General features: G+C 34.6%; 1 protein-coding gene across 1 annotated transcript in view; it reads left to right on the top strand.

Annotated features, from left to right (window-relative positions):
• The first annotated feature begins 1,269 nt into the window (after positions 1-1,269).
• Positions 1,270-21,743, top strand: part of EPYC (epiphycan) — a 49,260-nt gene continuing 28,786 nt past the window's right edge. Inside the window, exons 1-2 of the mRNA XM_008004227.3 lie at positions 1,270-1,295; positions 3,683-3,860. Coding sequence (XP_008002418.2) covers positions 3,696-3,860 — 165 coding nt within the window. The 5' untranslated portion in view covers positions 1,270-1,295; positions 3,683-3,695. The remainder of the gene's footprint in view (positions 1,296-3,682; positions 3,861-21,743) is intronic.

Here is a 21,743-nt window from a genome sequence, read left to right as displayed (position 1 = left end):
TACAGATGCCAGAAAGGAGTCCCTGTCTCCAAGATGGCCTCTTCATTTTTTGAGAGGTCTTAGTAGACTTCATACATTATCCATTATCACTGCTTCTGTTCCAAATAAAATTGTTTTTGAGAAAAACAATGCATACTAAGAACAAATCATTTGGAAACAGGGTTGGATGATGGGGATGACAAATGACAATGCCCTGAATAGATGGGCAAAGACATTTTGAGGGCAGGGAAGGTGGGAGCAGAGGCAGGAAGGGAAGTGAGAGAATCCTAAAGACAAACCTTCTTCTCTCCCATCACTTGGCCCAGGAGTAATCCCGCTTTCAAAATTCAATACATCTCTTCACTTGCAGACATGAAGGAAAAGATTCCGTAAGTGTAAGTGAGAACCAAATTCCTAGATTTATCTAAAGCACACCAGAATACAAGAAGCAATTTTCACCTTTCTCTGGGACTTATGCAATGTAAAATTGAGGTATGGAAATTTAAAGCATATTTTTTTCTCTTCATATTTGTATTAAAGTTCAATTTTACAAACACGGATGTTAACAAGAGCTTAAAATAAAGCTTCTATTCTAAGGAAAAAATGTGAAATTTGATTTATTTGTCTATGATAGATAAAATAACTTTTTTTTTTAAAAGAGTCCCTTTTCTCCCCAAAACACTCAGATCATATTTATGCATTACTTTTGGATGTAATTTTTTTAAGTTATGCAAAAGTTTCATTGTTCCCTGCTTTGCTATCAAAGCATTCCATGCAATCAAAATAATTGCGATATCTTTTTTTACTTACCCAATATTAAACAGGTAAGGTTTCTGCAACATTTACCAAATTTCACTTAACACTAATGAAAAGTGTAGAAAGCAATTCAAGACTTCAAGTTTTGGGAAAATTATTTCTTATTAGAGTCAAAATATCCATCTATAGTATCACTGTATACATGTACTTCATTTCTTAATTGGTAACTTTGTGATAGATGAGGTATGTTAAATCCAACTTTTTCCATTTAAAAATTTTAAGGTGTTACTTTGGCAATTATAACTCCATTAACATAATTGCAAGAACTTTATATAATATGTGATTTGGATCCCACTGCTTAGTTTGGGTGACTATAAAATAATTTGGGGTTTTTTAAAGACTGAGAAGTGTTTCTCAATGTTAAGTTTTGCAAACAGAAAGTTGAGTGTTATAAATTCCACCTCCCACAGACCAGAATTCACATCCATTGGTCAGGGGCAAATACCACTAGCTCTGCATCCTCAGTCACTTTGTGCCATTTCATCACGTCAGAGCCAAAGGTAAGTTTTTATACTTGCTTTCTTCTTGGATCAGACTTTTTTCCCTACTATAACAACCTTTAAAAAATAATTCAACTTGCCTTAATATCTTCTGGTGAACTTTGATTCAATGGATTTGGTTTATTTTTGTTATGGACTTTGTATTTGTATTATTCTTGGAAAATCCAAAATTTTGAATTAGCTTAAGAATTAATAACATACAGCAAATAGTTAATCTCAATAGTCATGACAGATGCCAATAAAATTATAGTCGTTTCCAATATATGTCTTAAGTACAATGTCCTGACACATACCACATTCTTTGCCAGTATAGACAGCCACTATTGATTGATATTAATTGAAATTTTATGCAAAGGGAGGAAATGGTGAAATTTCAGGAGATTAAAAGTATTGTAATGATGACATGACATTATGCATTTAGAATGTTTTTTGAGCTATATATTGAAAGTTTTAAACACATAAATTTTAAAATATTAAGAAATGGTATAAAGTGAACACAAAGTTTCAATTAAGAAACTACATTAAATGCTATTATAATTACTTGAAGAAAAGAATATAAATTTTTAAACTAAACGTAGATAGATGCTGTTTATATTTTTACGATTCACACAGACTGCCTTATAGCTGATAGCTCTAGGAGTGATGCAAAATGCAAGTAAATTCTGAGATGTAGCCATATGTAATCAAATATAGTATGAAGTGAGAAAAAAAAAGGCCAGCAAGTGTATAATTTCTTTGAACAATGGAAGTTGCCAGAAACATATAAGGAAAATATTTTTTTAAGTTGGTAGTGGCTTCTGTTAATGTTTCCAACTTGATTATGGGAGAATGGTTCCTGGAAGATTTGCAAACCCACTGCTTTATTAAGTAGGACTTTGTTGGTAATTGCCTAAAACAGTTCCAAATCTGCAATCCTGCAAAGATTTCTGCAAAGGAAACTGAAATAGAGGCTTAGTTTATCCAATGTGAACAAGAAATTTATTTGAAGAAAGCATAGGAGAGCTAAGAAGGAGCTCCTTGTACTGCTTCTTATTCTCAGAGGAATTTCATATCCTTCTGCCTAAACCTGGTTCATAAAGACTTTCTTTCAAGTAACTGAAGGTCATTTTGTCTGCCGGTGCATTCAAGTTTAAAAGTAGTATTTATCATGAATTCCCTTTTATATGTATGCATAGGTACTAACACCACAGGTACTGTTCTTAAAGTAAACCCAAGCAGTGTGTCCAAAATATAAAAGCTTCTAAAATTAGATATGGTTGATAAAGAATTTTACAATACTTTGCCTCCTCAATAAAGAATTACCAGTTAACATTTTGATAAGACTTACTTAAATGTTTAAAATTAAACATGAAGATTTTTTTTCTAAATCAAAATGTATTCAAATGAGTATATACAGAACTAAAAAAATAATTAAAATTATAGGATCTTGATTGAATCCTCAAAAAGCATAATAAAAGTTATAATGGAAAATAAGAATTGTGCTTATTAAGGAATTAAAAAAAAAAAAGATGGCTATAATCCCATAGGCATACAAGGGAATCATGCTAAGTAGTGCCTTTTAAACACGTATTCCTATTGGTTCTGAGTTCAAATCTTAGATAGCTATTAAGAATTAAATAAAATACTGAGGACTAAAGGAAAAATTTTTTTTCTATTCTATTTCATTAGGAACATTTTGGACAATATTGCATGGAATACTGATATACATATTAAATAATGTATGTATTTATATATCCAGAGGCTACAAAAAAGTAACAGAACAAACAAAACTTTGTTACTTTGTTCTGAAAAAGGCCTTAGGCTTCAATGTACAAGAAACAGTTATGAGTCCTATTTTCTTTAAATTATTTTTAAAACCCCAATGCCTAAGCCACACCATGGATCACTAAAATTGGAATTATTTGTGGATGTCCTAGTTGTATTACCAGTCAACTCTGTCTCAGTCTCTTCACCTATAAAATGGTATGACAGTTGCAGTCATCATCACCATCATCATCATTATCCTTATCATCCTCACCTTCATATCCCAGAGTCGATGAAGGATCTTAATGTTTAATAAATGGTAAAACCATTAGATGATCAAAAAGCTTTTGTGAATAAGCTCTGTTTTTCTCTATAAAATAACATTTTACTGTAATTAAAATATCCACTGTAAAATCAGAGACAGGTTTGTCTCCAATTTTGTCTCTGACTTAATTTTGAACATCTGGCGGCAATGGTCCTAGGAAATCAGATGATTTCATGTGTTATGCTTATAAATTATCCATGGAAGGAAAGCTCCCAACTTGAGTTCTTTGATAATGACACTAATTTATCATTTCTATTTAGTGCAAACTATTCATAAACTATCAATTAAATATTTATGCATTTTAATATTTTATAATTAGGAAAACTTGAATAATGAAGACATTAGCAATACTTGTTCTGGGACTTGTCATCTTTGATGCTGCTATGACTGCCCCAACTCTAGAGTCCATCAACTATGACTCAGAAACCTATGATGCCACCTTAGAAGACCTGGATAATTTGTACAACTATGAAAACATACCTGTTGATCAAGTTGAGGTAATCGATTCTCCTACTGTTAAACCTTTTAAATGCATGGGATGAGGAATGACTGGGGTCTGTTCTCTTCAAATAGATGTTTGGTTTTTTTAATAAGTAGAAAGATTTTTTGTTAATAATTTCATATTAACCTTTTCTCCAAAACATGTTCAATCTTTTGGGGGTTAATACCAGAACAATCTTTAGCTTTTTTTTTTTTGAAACAGAGTCTCACTCTGTCTCCTAGGCTGGAGTGCAGTGGTGCAATCTCGGCTCACTGCAACCTCCGCCTCCCGGGTTCAAGCAATTCTCCTGCCTCAGCCTCCCAAGTAGCTGGGACTACAGGCGTGTGCCACCACATGCAGCTAATTTTTGTATTTTTAGTAGAGACGGGGTTTCACCATATTGGCCAAGATGGTCTTGATCTCTTGACCTCATGATCCACCCCCCTCAGCTTCCTGAAGTGCTGGAATTACAGGCGTGAGCCACTTTGCCTGGCCAATCTTTTGCTTTTTTAAAGTTCATGTTATTTCCTTCAAATTTTATTGTCAAATTGAACATAAAAATGCATTTCTGTGAAGTTAGAACAGAGAAAATTAGAAAAAGTTAATAAGCAAGGAAGAGAGTTAAAATGGTATGCATGCAATGATGAGGAAAATTTGGGGTAAAGGAGAAAGATGTGAGATTGAAATAAACTAGAAGAAAAAAAAATACAGAGAAAGAACAATAGTTTGGAACTCCATTGTAGCTCAAGAGTGAATGTGCTTCCCTAAGTAACTGATTGTCTCTCCAGCAGTAATGTAGAAATTGGCAAGGTAGTAGCCCATTCCATAAATTTGATATGACATGTTCCTAATTAAATACAAGGCTTTTAATATAACTAAAAGATACAGGTTAATTTTTATGAATCAGAAAGCAAACTGACCTTGAAATGCTGGAGTGTAACTAATGTGCAACACTGACAAAGACTAATTAGCTATAAATAAACAAAAAGAGAAATTACTTCACCTTTAAAGGATCATACCATATTTTGGGCCGTCTTTAAAGTGTAAATCTTCTTAGAATAACTACTTTTGATAACCAAAGTTAGGAAATATTTAGATGAATTCATATATTTAACTTGTCTTGAACTCAGATATATCTTTACTAAGATACTAAAATTTTCAATATTGTTTATGTTGCCTTATGAATACAACAGTCAGATTTTCACAATGTGATAGTTTTTTTAAAAATCTACTCCCCTCTTCCCCTTCTCTCTCTTTCTCTCTCTTACTTTCACTCTCACACTCTTTTCACCCTTATTTCATCTTTCCCTCCCATTTTTCCTCTCTTTAATAAAGTTTAGGCTTAATAGCAGATCATTTTTCTTCTGCAAGTTTGATTGTGACTTTATTTTCTAAGTCTTTAATAATATTCACTGTTTGCTTTATTTCACTGTATGGATTCTGTTTGTTAACAGGATTTTCTGTTGAGAATTTATGGTTGTTAACACTGATCTTGCCCTATGTGACTTCTACAGCTCCAATGTGATGCATCAACGTAGAATATAAGATGAAAGTTTTTCAGTGGTTAACTCGTCTGCCTTGCTCCTTTTTTCATCTTGCATAAAAACACATTTGTTAAAAAAAAAGAACTTTTAGTGCATTTCTGAATTTATCTATCAAGTTAAACATTTTAGTTCAAACTTATTTGTCATTTCCCCCCAAACTATTACAGAGGATCAAAGAGACTTGATGATTGCCATAGTGAATCTTCTATTTTGAGTAGGTTTTGGGAATGGTTTCAAGGGTGCTGTTTATTCCTTTCACAAGACCAAATACACAGTAGAAAAAAAAAAAAAAAAGCTGTTTGGGCTCATGGCTTCTCTAGGCAAAAATGAAAAAAAATGACTATATCTGCAGAACTCTTTTAACCCATTCCTTACCATCAGGATCATTTTCACTGCCCGTAAAGCTCTAGGCATTCTCATGAGGTTCAGACATTTTTCAGGATATCAAGAAATTTAAGCTAACAAACATATCTATATAAAGATGATTTAATATACAATATCTCCTTATTACCTGTGTTTTCTGGAATAACAACTTCCTGTGAAATGCCAAATATAATGTGAAATACCAAATATAAAGCATTGCATCTTTATAAACTTCAGCCTTTAACACATACAAACAACTCTAACTTCACACAGTCCTTTCTGAGCAATTTTACTTGTAACTAAACTTAAACTCCTCAGTGACTGAGGGACCCAGAGAGCCACTAACAATCCCTTGTGGTTGATTGAAATATATTAGTTATCCCTTACTTAACATTCCTTGGTGATGAGCTAATCATCAGAAACACCAGTTTGTAGGTAGATGGTATAGATATAAATAGGCATATACATATGCTATAATAACTATAATGCACTTCAAACCTGTAAATAGTTTTTAAAAATATTTATAGGGTAGATCTGGCAACAAGAAATCAACCATCTCAGTCATCCATTACCTAAGAAACAAAGAAATACAAAAATGAAAATATATGATAAAGTAAATAAGATGACATGAGGAACAAAATTTAGAAGAACTTTAGCTCAGATATTAACAAATTAAAATGAATTGCTTTTCAAACAAGTGAAAAAACGGTGCATAAGTTCTTATGGGGTGATGTGAAGTAAAGATGATAGATCCAGTCATGTGACTAGATTAACTAATAGAGTTACTCATGACATGAATTTCTTCAAGCAGTCCTGGAAATCCAGATTTCAGTGACTCGTGGTAAGCTTATTTATCTCATTTTTGTATATTAAGGTGAGTTGTTCCAAATGTTCTTAATTTCCTATGAATCATTCTGACTAAATACTGCTAACATAACCCATATAGGGTACAGTTAAAGAAAAAAATCCATGGTAAATAAAACAATGGAAAATGGTAGGATGAAATTCTTCATATTTTTTTTTAATCTCCAATGGCAAGGGTAGGTTTCTGCCTGTTTTAGCCTGTAATTTATCTCATCTGTAGAACAGAAAACCTTTATCCTAAAATTATAAATGTATAGGATAACTGAACAATGCCTTTAACATATATGCCAGTTTCTTACAAATTATAAGACTTGGCATTTTGTACCAGTGTAATAGACCCTTGGTTTAGGCTTTGACAGATTAATTCTTAAGGTTTGTGATGTATATTGTAGGCAGAATTCTAAGATGTTCCCTAAAAGGCCCATTCCTAGTATGCCCATGCCCTCTACAATCCTTAATATCATGGGCATTTGGGGATATCACTTCTATAATTGGGCTATGTTACATGGCACAGTTGAATTTAAGAAAGGGAGATTATCTAAAAGGGCCTGACCTAAACTGATGAGCTCTTTAAATCAGCATCTTGATGTCAGAGTCAAAATTTGAAGCATGAGAGAGATTTAAAGCAAAGTGAACTGTCTCTTGATGACTTAAAAGACAGAAAGACCAATTTGGCAAGGAATGTAGAAGGCCTGTAAATGGTGAGAGAAACTGATGGCCAGTAAGCATATGTGGTCCTCAGGCCTATAGACACAAGCAACTCTGAGCTCTGCATGAGACCACAGGCCTAGTCATCACCTTGACTTTGACCTTGTGAGACCCTTCGAAGAGAAGCCAGTCAGGTCAGGCCTGAACTTCTGACCTACAGAAACTGTAGGCTAAAAAACTGGGTATGGGTTTACTAAGTTTACAACAATTTGTTGTGCAGCAGTAAAAAAATAAAATAAAACAAGATGGAACAACTTAAAAGTTTTTTATCTGAAAATCAAATTTGAATTATTCCACTGTAAGTGTTGCATTTGTGAGTCTGGTGATTTAGGTGGTCAATAAGTCAAACTGCCCCCAAACCCAGGGGAAGAATCTCAATTGAACTTTCTTGGTTTCTACTGATGGTGGTAGATTTGTTGGCTCCTGAGTTGTTGAGAAAGGGTCATTCAATTATTTGTGTTTGAAAATTGTATTCAGTAATATAATTCCAAACTGATGATTTGTGTGATTTCTTGTGATCTAGACTATCTATGATCCACTCTTTTCTATATCAGAAGCAAGTTTTAGACCCAACAATGCCATCAGAGTGCTATGTATTACCCAGTACGTAAATGTATTGGTGTGACATAAAATGGTTGCCACTTTTACTGCACTTTCATTTCACTCTAGTGTTGTGAATAGGAATTGGTTATAGGCTATATGATCAAAAGGTAGACTTTTTGCTTTCTGATAAACTACAGCTAACCTTAAGTGAGCATTTATTATGTGCTAGGTACTGTTGTAGTCATATTACATATATTACCTCATTTATTTCTCACAACAAAACTATAAATTACTATTGTTATTCCTATTGAATCGATGAGGATTTTCAGACAAAGAGCAGTTAGTTAAGTAACTTGACTAAGATTAAACAGTTAGTAATTATATATCATAATAGTGATGCTGTCTTCTCATATCACAGAATAATTTCCAAAAGGGTAATAAAAAACTATTATTCTGCCCCCATTTTCTGTCAAGCTCTACATTGTTCTTTTAACTTGATATTTATTTTAGTTGAACTGAATGCCAAGTACTCTGCAACTCCTAAAAGGAAAAGAAAAACCTTTTTCTATGGGTAATGTGAACTAGAGGTACCCTTTATAGATAACTGACTCTGTTATCTAATTCTTGTAAGAAAGAATGGCATGAGACTACTTCTAATTATAAATATGCATTCTTCAACATATATCTAAGTTCTGGACTATAATTTTATATTTATCCCATATTTACTAGTCTAGGAAAATGTTTTTCTATTTGCCTTAAAGTGTTCATCAGAAAACTGCATTGTTCAAAAGTTGATATTATTTGAGTGGTTTAAATTGAGATAGACTTTTTGATGAAGATGGTTCTTTGATGTCTCCATTTTCATGTTATAAAGTTATTGATATTTCATTTTGCTTAGGTTGGAGGGGGCTTCAACTTGTTTTCTAAGAACAACATGAGCCCTACCTATGAGTAAGGCATTTTTCCAGCAAAGTGCTTGGTAGCAATGTTAAGATTTATAGAGGCTCTATAGAAGGATGTCAGCATCCATTCCTCCAGTAAAATTTTCTTGGCTTCATCCAGATTAATAAACTCCTCCTCACCTGTACTACATTAATTAATGTAGCCTTATATAATTACTTTTACTTTTCCTGTACTATCCCTGTGTATTCAGTAAACACCAAGAAATGTTATATTACAAAGTGCTATAGAGCTGTTAATTGTATTTGCTGTACGACGACCTGGAGGGCATTTACAATGGCACTATGCAATGGGTTTTGTTGGGATGTGTAAGAAAAATTTCTCTCAGGTCTCAGTGTCAGAATGGGTTACAACTTCTAAAAACAGTTGCTTACTTTCGGGGTTCTATATTGGTAACTGAGTGTGCTTGTCATTATGGCTTGCCTGCTCAACAACCTGGGGCCCAATTTTTGTCTCAGTCTTCCCTGGTTTCATATAACTTTGCCTACCTTTATTTTCTTGTCACCTCAACAACGTATGTAGATTTTTTAAAAGTATTACCATATGTTGTTTTAAAACTGTCTCGTATCCTTTCTGGAATGATATGGTATATGCATTCATCAGTAAATAACAGTAGCAATGAATAAAGTAATATCAGTAAAAACTGGTCATAGAAAATTTCTTGCTTGAGAGATGCTTTCCTCGATGTTACCCTCCAATGATCTTAAAATTGAGGCAAATTCTCCTCCATGAACAGATAAAGTGGCTAGATTGTTTAAAATCATTCTTGTAAAGAAAGGTGCCATAAAGTATAGTAGTTACAGATGATGAATTCTTTAAAACTCTAGAAGATTTTTCAAAGGGATGAAATTATATTTAGCAAAGTTGTAGGAATGGTAGAGAACTCAATAAAGGCCGTTGTATTAATTAAAATTTGAGGAATGCTTTCTTTTTATTTGTCTTTATTATAGTATGGTGCAATGCAAACTAACCAAGCCTCAGCACCAAGCAATATACCCCTGTGATAAACCTGCACATATATACCCTGAACTTCATAAAAATAAAATTAAAAAAATAATAATAATAACTTTAGAATATATGTTGATGCTCTGTAACACCAGAAATTGCTTAAGGAGAATCAAGCTAATTCTGGACAACTTCCAGAAATCAAAGTACATTTTAGATAATGATATATAAAAAGTATCTTAACATTAGTTTTTCTAAATATAATAAATCGGTATAGGACTGCATTAATGTTAAAGGGTAATTAGTCTAGGAAGTTGTCTCTGTATTTAGTGAACACAAAGTACTTATATTAGCAATATTTATACTATTCTGGTAGCAAAAGATATGCAATACTTGTCTTTATATTTAAAAATATATCCTACTGTGGCCAATTTATACAGTATATTTGAAAGTTTCATACATATGAAACTTTATGTTGGAAGAAGAAACTTTAACACAATCAGCCTGAATTAAATATCTTTTTCCAGAGTATGTGAAAAATAAAAGCTAATTTCTCTCTTTACTGAAGATGATTTGCAGGAAGGAAGAAAAGAATTTTGCTGATGAGATTTTAATATGGTTGTCTCATTGACTTTCCATAAGACTATTTTATTTTATTTTATTTTATTTTTTAATTTATTTATTATTATTAAACTTCAAGTTGTAGGGTACATGTGCACAACGTGCAGGTTTGCTACATATGTATACTTGTGCCATGTTGGTGTGCTGCACCCATCAACTCGTCATTTACATCAGGTATAACTCCCAATGCAAACTATTTAATTCTCATCCTAAGCTATAGTATTTAAGAACCTTAAAAACTTAAGCAACAAAAAATATACAATCATGTAGACTCACTGGGAAAACAAATACTGATAGTCTTTGCCAGTGACTTCTTTATATTTGTATTATATATTATTTATGAGACCATAAACATAAGATAACTCAAATAACTAACCCTGGAAATAAGGTATTATTGTAATCATTTAATAAGGATAACTGCGGAACAGAATTTTGTCCAGAGTTTTCATCTAGTAAGTTTCTGAGTAAAATTTAATCCAGTCTTTTAATGCCAAAGGAGAGAGACTGTGGCCCTAAAAGCCCCCATTCTTTTTCTGCTTCTTCTGTTTAATCTTTACTTCTTTGAGCTGTGCCCAATATTGAGGTTTCTTTTCTCTGAAATTAAGTGATTTGATTATTAAGAATCAGAAAAACAACCATTTTCAAGTGATTACAATTAACACAATATTCAAACATCTCTGTTAAGCTGTCAAAGTGTTTAAAGGGGCAAGAAGTAATATGATCCTTCTGAACTGAAAGATGTTTTGTCAGGAATATGAGGATTGAGCAAGCTTTGCCAAATACATTTCTTCCTCATCTATTTTCAAGATAAAATAGAAAGTAAGATACAGCTTCATTGCCAGGTATTCATGGTTACGGTCTTTTAGATAATTAATGTAGATCATGGAAACAAATGTGAGCACCAGGCTCATGTTTAAAGCAGAATTCCACTGTGCTTAATGTGTCTACATGTCAGTATGTTAAACCCATAAAAATACATCTTTAGTAACTCAGGCCAAACAGTGCAGAGCCTTTTAAAGCTTTTAGAAGTCAATGGTTGCCATAGTGGTAATACAGAGGAGTTGCTTCAAGATTAATTTATTCAACCGTGTAGAACAAATTGAGAGATAGATAAATTCAAAATTTAATTTTGTTTAATGAAAACCTTAATTCTGTGCTTGAGTAAAAGTCCAAATATTCTGGATTTCAAATGCATTTTTTTTTAAAAAAAACAAAACAAGGAAGACCAGTCATTTAAATATTATCAGCTGAATATTATCTGCTCTAGGTCTGGGCTTTCTCATTAGGAATTGACTGGTGCAATGGGTATTCTAAATTAAGTGAATAAATAGGTACAAATATTTTCTTTCCAATTTGGCTCTGCTTGAGCACATAACCATTAACACACACACTATAAAGAATAATGGGAAAAACCATTGGCATTGGGCGTTGCTCATTTCTACACCCATTTCCTCACTGGGAGGCAGCCTTGTCATAATGCTGAATAACACAGGGCTTAAAGTCAGACTTCTAAATGTAAGTGCCAGGTCTGTCACACAAACTGTATAAGCTTGGGCAAGTCATACAACCTCTCTGGGCCTGAGTTTTCTATTTAGAAGATACCTTTTGAGGATTAAGTAAGATAAACATGTTAGCTGTTTAATATAGAGGCTGGTACGTAGCAAATGTTTAATAAATGCAACTAACTTTACCATTGGATCACTCACTCAATTAAAAGCCACTGAAGCTTATGTACTGATGATCACTGACGCATTAAAGGAAGGGATGGGATTTGGGCTATGATGAAGGCTAACTCCCATTGTGCTTGGGTTCACATTAGATCCACTTACCAATCTTTTGCTGAGAGTCAAGAATTGGGGAAGGCAACTTAGACCAAATCTCTTCCTATGCCTTGACAGTCTCAGGCTAGTAGTCTTACAGTTTCAGTACAATAGAGGAAGTTTAAAAAGATACATAGAAGATATATGTATACAAGATCTATAGCTATCTATTGGAATGTAAGTTTTTATGAGTTCACTCACAAAACACATATGCTGAGAAATTATGTTATTGAATCTGTCATTAGTTTTAAACCTGGCAGCGAATCTGAGATATAAAGTATTTACTTGTTTATCCATCACCTTTTCTTAACAGTATTTAAGTTTACTTACATGAATAAATGCTATAATGTACACACAAATTAACATACAAAGATGAAAATATAAATCTTAGTACAATAACTTTATCTCAAAATATTATATATGTATTATAAGTATATAATTTTCTATTATATTACCTGCTATATCATATCTTGTATTATATATATTACTGATCATGTGTTATGAGGAGACAAATACAAACTAACAAAGTGAGACAAAGAAAAAATAATAGTTGGGAACATACTACAAAGCCAGGAGTCGGGTAGATATATCAAAATTCACACCATTTTGTATTATAACTCATAGAGATACATAAAAATAGTAAAGTTTTCCCGGGCAGTAATGCTAAGTTTTAGGGGACCTCTATACTTGCTCTCATTATGTCCTATCTAAATTCAGGATCAGGTGAGAAGGAGAAATGGGATTCACACAAAAGTAAAGCTCAAAATGTTCTATTTTATATTGATAAAGATGAGGTGTACCCCCTGAATTTAATGCATGACTTCAGTGTGAAGCAAGTGAGAGCTTCCTAATACAAAACTCCACAAATAAACTATGCCATCAGTCACAGGCAATGCTGGCCAGCCACAAGCCTCAGTACAGAATCTACCCCTGTAAATCTTTTTTCATGGAGGGGCAAAATGAAATGTATGCAATTGATAGTCAGTTCTCCCCAAAAGGGAAGGGGAACCACCTGGGGCCAGTTCCTTCTCTCAATCATCAATTAACTTAGGAATGAGAAAAGGGATCGACAGAGGATCTAAGAAGACTTTTGATTGTTCCTGGAGAGAGTCATAAGATGGAAAACATCTTGGTTTAGCCTCATCCAGATGTTGGTCAGTTTATGTCCCTTGACTGTGGTCTGTAATCTGTGTACTCAAACACAATTTGGAGAAATGCCCCACCTAGAGTTAAATTATGACACCACATTTGACTAATATTAGACCTCTTCTTCTCTAAATGTGGTCCCTGAACTGGCAGCATCAGCATACCTGGGAGCTAGTCACGAATGCAAATACTCGGGTCCCACTCCAGACCTAGGGAATCAGAAGCTATATGGAAGGAGTTCAGTGAACAAGCCAGATCATTCTGATGAGCCTATGATTTAAGAAGAATTGAACTCGGAAAATTCTCCCTAATATTATGTTCCTTCTCTCAGAGTAACATTTGAGATCTTTCTGTTTTCTGGCACAGTCTGTAAATATGCAATGGTGGCAGAATCAGTCGTCCAGTCTTACCTGAAGTTTCTCTTTCTTTCTGAAAACTTGAAGGCTTTGAGTTCCCCTTTTTGTGCTAAGACCTGTCTTTCTGGCACCTGATGCTGCATGGCATAGGTGATCTGTCCTATGACAGACTCTCTAGTGAGCAAGTATTTTCAGCCAGAGGGTTCTCCAGCCTGGATGTTATATGCCCAGTGGCTTCACCCTGTCCTCCGGCTACAGATTTCAAGAAGTCTACCTCTCAGAGAGTTTTCTCCATTCCCCATGCTTTTGTCACCTGAAACAGGAATTTCTAATCCCCCAGCTGTGCAGTTCTTAACAAGCTATGAGGCCTGTCAGGAACCAGGCCACACAGCAGGAGGTGAGCAGCAGGCCAGCCAGCATTACCGCCTGAGCTCCACCTCCTGTCAGATCAGCAGTGGCATTAGATTCTCATAGGAATGCAAATACTATTGTGAACTGCGCATTCAGGGGATCTGAGTTGCCTGTTCTTATGAAAATCTAATGTCTGATGATCTGAGGTGGAACAGTTTCATCCTGAAACCATCCCCAGTGGATAAACTGTCTTCCACAAAACCAGTCCCTGGCACCAGAAAGGTTGGGGACAGCTGATCTGAAGAATCAACCTCAGCATGTTTTTGAACTGAAGTTGCTATTGATATTTTTGAAGTCTATGCCCCCCGGGAACCTAGTAAAAAACAATCCCTTTACCACATTCTCCACAAGACTTCGTTCAATAGTTCAGTGTTCTAGAACTTAATTAGTCTTTCTGTCTCCTACATCCTAGTCTGCATCATAAGTCACTTCTCTGGTGCAGTGATTCTCAACCTTGGTCACATATTTGAATCAGCTCTAGAGCTTTTAAAAATCCCGATGCCTAAGCCATACCTAGGACAACTGAAATTGGAATGATTTGTGGATGAGACCCAGGTTTGGTGTTTGACTTTCCTCATCTATACTTTCAGTATCACATGCAGTTGTTTCAAAAAAGTTAATAGACTTCTTAATTTTATCTCTTTACTTCTCTAGTACTGTGTTCTTTGGAAAAAGAGCCTTCTTTTTTAGTTAATTTTTATTTTCTTTCTGTTCCACACCTTCGTTTTCTGGCATAGTCCTCTACATTCTGTAAATCAGTAGCTTATGAATCTGCTAAAAGTAACACTGTCCAAAACATTTTGGAAATCCTCAAATTCCTAAGTTGGATATTTTTAATTGGATATGTTGTCCCATCAGACTAATTTCTAAGCCAGAATTGGGACTTCACTTGTTATTGTCCTCCCTAGCCCTCCATTAATACGCCTAAGCTTCACTGGATTTTCCCTAATTCCACATTTCTCATTCTCCCTCTTAGGGCAAATTCTAGTAAACCTTGTCTTGAATTTTCCAGGGACAGAGAAACTTACCCTTTGTTGGTTAATGTGTACACATATAGGCATGAAAATCCCCTTGCTAATATTCAATGTGGGCTTTAAAGAGCTAAATAACATGTATGTAAATGTATATTATATGCTCCATTCCTTGACATGTTTGAGAAGAACAAAGAAACGTATCTAAAAAATATTGAGACAGGATAAAATCTTTTTGTCAGTGTGTTCTCTCTAGAGTTATAATATCAAAACTCTGATTAAAGACATAAAATTGAAAGAAATTAAATCTAGGCCATTTAAGATAAAATAATTTATTCTACTATAACTACACTAATTCTGTAATGTATAAAAGGATAGAATGAACATTGAAGAGGATCAGTAAATTTTGGAAGTAGAGAGAAAAAAAGAAGATCCCAGAGGCTAATGTTGTCAAGGCCAATAAATCACTATTCGGCAGTCGTCTTTTGGCAGGGTGTTTTTTTTATCATGCTAATGACTGCAAAAACTTATGAGAGTTAACACATTTAAAGAGTTTGATCCCTTGGAAAAGAGTTCTTCTTTTGCCTTATGTTATTATGGAGCTGATTTATCCAGAGTCCTTTGTACTGGTTCTATGGTCATCAACAATCTTTTGACTATAATTAGCTTCCCAAGTGGGACTACCTACAGAGAATGTGGTGGCACTAAGAGGATGAAGGTTAGCCTTCAGGTTTAATGTGGTCTTTGAACTTGTTTAAGATAATTTTGCCCCAAGAGATAAAGTCAGGTTTCTAAGTTTGTAAAATTTGCAAGAATTTGCCAGTGATACTGGACAGTAATAAAAAATTAACATGTAATGATTATCCCTTTCAAAGGCAGTTGGTGGTTAACTGGTCTCTCTGGGATATCCTCTGTAAATACATTTTTTTTCTTACACGAAATGTCTATAGTTACCCTGTGATAATATATGCATCATTATTATCATCATTGTCATTATGTATAAATAGTAGTTTTATTCAAAAAAGTTCTACAAATTAAAAGGCATGGATTTATGCCTCAATAAAGGCTGTGTTAGAAGAAACAATTGCTTTGTGTTACACTGAGAAAGATTGAAACTGAATAAAAAATACTAAATTACTCCATCAGAAATAAAGAGCTAGAGTTTTGAAGGTTCCAAATATCTTGGTTTTCAGTCCAACTTCTTTGTTTTCAATTACTGTGACTGACTCGCTCCCCTCCTCCCATCCTCATGAGATTACTGATTTCAGCCTACATTAAATTGTCTAAATTGTCTTTCTGGCATCCTTACATAGGGAACTAGGGCAATAAGGGGGAAGGGAATATGAACGGACTTTGCTGTTAGATAATGTGTCTAAAGTGTTTGCCAAAGTTCCCTACCAATATTATTTGGAGACATTTAATTAGAACTAGATGACACATTTTAAAAACTTATTAAGTTTCTGGAGCCTAAGGAGACGATGGTGAATGGAGTCTTGAATAAACTGGGATGAAGCTGAAGTAGAAACTCTTTCTGGTGACTAAAAATGGAATATTGCCATTTTCTGACAATAAGAAAAGGAAATAAGAAGAGAAGTATGTGAGCAAAGAAAAAAATACTAAAGTCCCCAAAGAGACAAAGACTAGAGGGTATGATTAAATGAAACTTTAAAATCAGCTCTTGTTTCTTTGGCATGGAATTTTTCACTTAAACATTGCAATGTGTACGAATAAGCATTATCTTTTAGAGATATGAATCTGTGAAAACTATACATTGGGATAGATTTTTTAAAAAAGCATGTGCATGTTCTAAACTTGATATCCTAGCAAGTCAATACCAAATATAATGATTTTATGATATTTGGTGTAACAAAAAGGCCATTAACTATTTTGATATTTGACTTGCAAATATTCATTCATTACATAACTTTATTAATTTTGACTTCAGTTAGTAAAATACTGAGATTAAACAATAAATAAATGGAAATAATGGTGAATTTACACAAATTTGGTGATATTATATGTCAGTAAGTGATACAACAAATAAGATCTAAGAACAGTTGTTTATAAAAAAGAAATCAGAGGATAAAGAGACAAAAATATGCTTTTATTTCTTCTAATGTCAATGATATGTACTAGATAAATAAACCTATAATTAGTCATCCCTTAAAATTGACAAGTATGAAAACTTCTATTTAACATCGATATAGGAGGTTTGTAAACTACAATCAGTGTTTGTTATAATTTTTCTTACTTTTATGAGAAGTAAGTATTGTGTCAGACTGAAACTTTAACCTATGTCTACATGATGGGTGAGACAATTCCATGTATTCACCTGTTTCATTTTCCTTCTGGGCATTCAGATAAAATACATTGTTTACTTTTTCTGATTCTATATTGGCTCATGTGGCTAGTTCTCTTCCCTTAATCTGTCAATGGACAGACAATACCAGTGGACCTTGAAGTCTGAACCTGAAGATGGTGAAGTCCTAGCAAGAAAGAAATTTGGATCTCTGAGTAATTATGTAGAAGAATGTCATAAACTTGTTTACCTGCATTAGACAGTCATATCAGCAAGATAAAATATTTTATTGTGCTAAACCACTGGGATTTTGGACTAGTTTGTTACAGCTACTAATGTAACTTGCCATAATATAGACATTTTCAACTTTTGCTTTATTATCCATTTCCCAGTTGTATAAAGGGAGAAATTTTTAGCATTTTTATAGATGATTTAAGCAGAAATATACGTGGCTGAGTATACAATTTATGCTAGTTATTTTCATAATTGCAGAATATTTCATCTGGCCCATGATGAGGTCCAATTAAACCTTTCTTCTCCATGTCAGATATAATCTCTTTAGTGGACTGAATTGTTTGTTTTCAACAAATTCAATATTTCCCTCCTCCAAACAGTGCTGACCATAATAACAAACCATTCTTCTCTGAACCCAGTTTTTCTAGGCTGCCTCCTTAGCTTACTTTCTTTTCTTTAGCTATATCATCATCACTAATCAGCTAGAGTCGAGAATAAAGAAGCTGCTCCTAATAGCTTCAGAAGAATCATTTCCTCTTGTTGGACATTTTTAATATCACTTTTCTATGATGAGAAAAACTGAAAGTAACTTTAATTACTTGGCATGGGGACCTTAATGTGATTATCTCTGGCCTTAGGTGTATCTACACTAAAATATGCCTTGTTTTTCCTATTCTAATAGGAACAATGGTATCCTCATAAATATCAATGAATCAATAAGGATCTCAGTGTATACATGTTTTTACTTTCTTCAGGGATTTCCTGGACTCTCTTTATTTACCATTTGCACATACAGGCAAAGGAAAGATTAATAAAACATTATCCTTCCCTGACTAAATTGGGGTTTTGAGTCAAAATTGTAAGGAGTGTGATTGAGATAAAGAGGCTACAGAAAAAGAAAAGAGAAACCTAGGTGTGAAGACTGGTTAACCGATCACTTAAGAGTTAATATGTACTCAGGTAAGGCTATTATACTGTACACATCTAGGAAGCACCATTCACATAGAACACCACATAGATAGTGCTTCTCAGAGTTGTGCAACAGAGTGGTTCTACCACTACATGTATAAGTTTTCCATCTTTCCCTCAAATACAGAGCATATATAGCTAAAATTCTTGGCTCAGCAATAGATTCAAAGCTAGTTTCATCTAAAGAAGTTGAAGCACATCTTTAGTTTCCTTTCATAATATGTTAACACATACAATGAATGTCTGTAGGCAGGCATGGAGATATCTGAGCCATAACTAATTATTTTCATACTTGCTTTCGCTATGAGATAAATAAGAAAGACACATGAAATGTGGCTTAACAATCAAAGGCAGGTTTATTTTAGAGAAATAAACCTGAGGGGGGCTTCTGACCAATTTTGGTCAAGAGTATATATTGGTTTTAGGGTGACGGGGCCCATTGCAATCTTGGAATGTTTGTGTGTAGGGGAAAAGTTTATGATGGGGTTGGAATGTCTCTCGGTGGAGGGGAGGTTATCTTGGGGCTGACATCTTTCTGGCTGGAGGGGAGGTTATCTCAGGGCTAGCTTGTCTGTGGTCGGGGAGCGGTTTGGAATGTTTCTGGCTGGAGATGTTATTTGTGGTTTATGGTTATGCTGACCTTCACCATTAGGTTGATGCCCTTTGAATTTAGGCAGTTTTTGATCAAGGTAAATTTTAAAATGGCAGTGCTTGTCCAAGGTGGTGATAATCCTGCTCTGTCACTCTCATGCAACTTTAACCATGTTATAATATTTTCTTACTCTTTTACACAAAACAATCATTTAATGTATCAAAAATTGCCATGATTTACCTGTACTGATTCAACTGTATTTTTCAGAAGGCCTAATAATTGCTAGGCATACTGGAGTAGCAGCTGGGAGTATAATGGGGAAAAAGAAGAAATATGTAGAATTTATCCTTACGGGGAGAGAGAGATTAATCAAATACCCACAGATACAATATAAAAATCTGTATCAGCTAGTTTTTCTGTGTAGCAATCAATTCCAAATTTTGGTTACTTAAAACAACTATTTATTTAGCTTACAATTCTGTAGTTCATATATATGGGCTCCAATGTGCTGCTGGTTCGCACTGGGTTGACTCTGGTATATGCTAGGTTGGTACACTGCTGGCTGGACTAGCTTGGCCTCAGTTGAAGTGGCTTTCTTCTCCACCATGTGCTCTCTCATCTTCCAACAGGCTGGCCTAAGCTTGTTTATATGGTTATTAAACAGGGTTCATAGAGGACAAATGAAAGTTTGCAATGTTTCTGGACAACTATCCTCAAAATTAAAATGAAATCAGCATATTCTGTTGACTAAACCAAATTAGGGGGCCATTCTAAATTCAGAAATCAAAGATAAGGAATTAGGCTCTAAACTGTGATTACAGGAACTGGAAAGTCATATTGCAAAGGGGCATGGATCCAAGGAAGGGAGTAACTGCAACAATTTAAAGAATTGGACACAAATACAATAGTTGATGTGCCAACAAGAAGTACACAATGCTCTGGGAACAACCAAACATATTTGTCTAAGTCAAGTAGATCACAAAAAATTTTCCTGAGGAAGTGACCCTTGATCTGACTATGAAGAATACATAAACAGTTGATTAGAAAAGCTGGAGAGAGAAGGGATTTCCAGGCAGAAGACCTAGTGCACACAAATGTTCTACAGGAGAAGGAACATTGAGAGCATAAGAAATTAAAGGTGGCCAGTGTAGCTTAATCAGATAGCAGAAGAGCTCAACTGGTGAGATGGAAGATGGTAACACTTAGAAGGGTGAAACTGTCCTATAAGTCAAAAGATTTTGAATTTACTCTAATAATGATAACAACCACTTCTGGGTCACTTACTATATACCTGTCATTATTCTAAATGTTTTATATATATTAGATTTTAATCCTAAAATCATCTGTACTATTTATCCCAGGGTTTTACAAATTAAAAAAACTGAAGGACACGGTATTGGCAACAGTCCCCCAAATCTGACCATAAACTGGCCCCAAAACTGGCCATAAACAAAATCCCTGCAGCACTGTGACATGTTTGTGATGGCCATGATGCCTATGCTGAAGGTTGTGTGTTTACTGGAATGAGGGCAAGGAACACCTGGCCCACTGAGGGTGGAAAACCATTTAAAGGCATTCCTAAACCACAAACAATGGCATGAGCAATTTGTGCCTTAAGGACATGTTCCTGCTGCAGATAACTAACCAGAGCTCATCCCTTTGTTTTGGCCCATCCCTGTGTTTCCTGTAAGGAATACTTTCAATTAATCTATAATCTATAGAAATAATGCTTGTCACTGTCTTGCTGTCAATAAATATGTGGGTAAATCTCTGTTTGAGGCTGTCAGCTCTGAAGGTTGTGAGTCCCCTGATTTCCCATTCCACATTCCATATTTCTGTGTGTGTGTGTCTTTAATTTCTCTAGCACTGCTGGGTTAGGGTCTCTATGACTGAGCTGGTCTCAGCACAAGGAGGTAAAGTAACTTGTCCAAGTCTCACAATGAGGCTAGATTCAAACTCACCTAGTCCAAATCCTTCCTTTTAACCAATTTGTAATAGTGTTTCTGCAAGGCCATTATTCTTGTGGTTATCATGAACAAAGTTTAAAAAAAAATTGAAGAATTTTAAACAACTTTCATCTTGTTAAGAGTTCATTTTCCATTAATCATCAAAACATGCAAATCAAAACCACAATGAGATATCACCTCATACCTCTTAGTGTGTCCGGAGTTAGTTCCCTCCTGTGGGTTCTTGGTCTTGCTGACTTCAAAAATGAAGCCGCAGATCTTTGCAGTGAGTGTTACAGCTCTCAAAGGTGGCATGGGTCCAAAGAGTGAGCAACAGCAAGGTTTATTGTGAAGAGCGAAAGAACAAAGCTTCCACAGGTGGAAGGGGACCCGAGTGGGCTGCCGTTCCTGGTTGGGGGTGGCCAACTTTAATTCCTTTATTTGTCCCCACTCACGTCCTGCTGATTGGTCCATTTTACAGAGTGCTGATTGGACCGTTTTACTGAGTGCTGATTGGTCCACTTTACAGAGCACTGATTGGTCCATTTTACAAACCTCTAGCTAGCCACAGAGCACTGATTGGTGCATTTTTACAGAGAACCGATTG

This window comes from Chlorocebus sabaeus, chromosome 11 (assembly GCF_047675955.1).
Source record: "Chlorocebus sabaeus isolate Y175 chromosome 11, mChlSab1.0.hap1, whole genome shotgun sequence".
NCBI lineage: Eukaryota > Metazoa > Chordata > Mammalia > Primates > Cercopithecidae > Chlorocebus > Chlorocebus sabaeus.
Note: the sequence above shows the minus strand (reverse complement) of the source record. Positions and strands in the feature narration are given on the sequence as shown.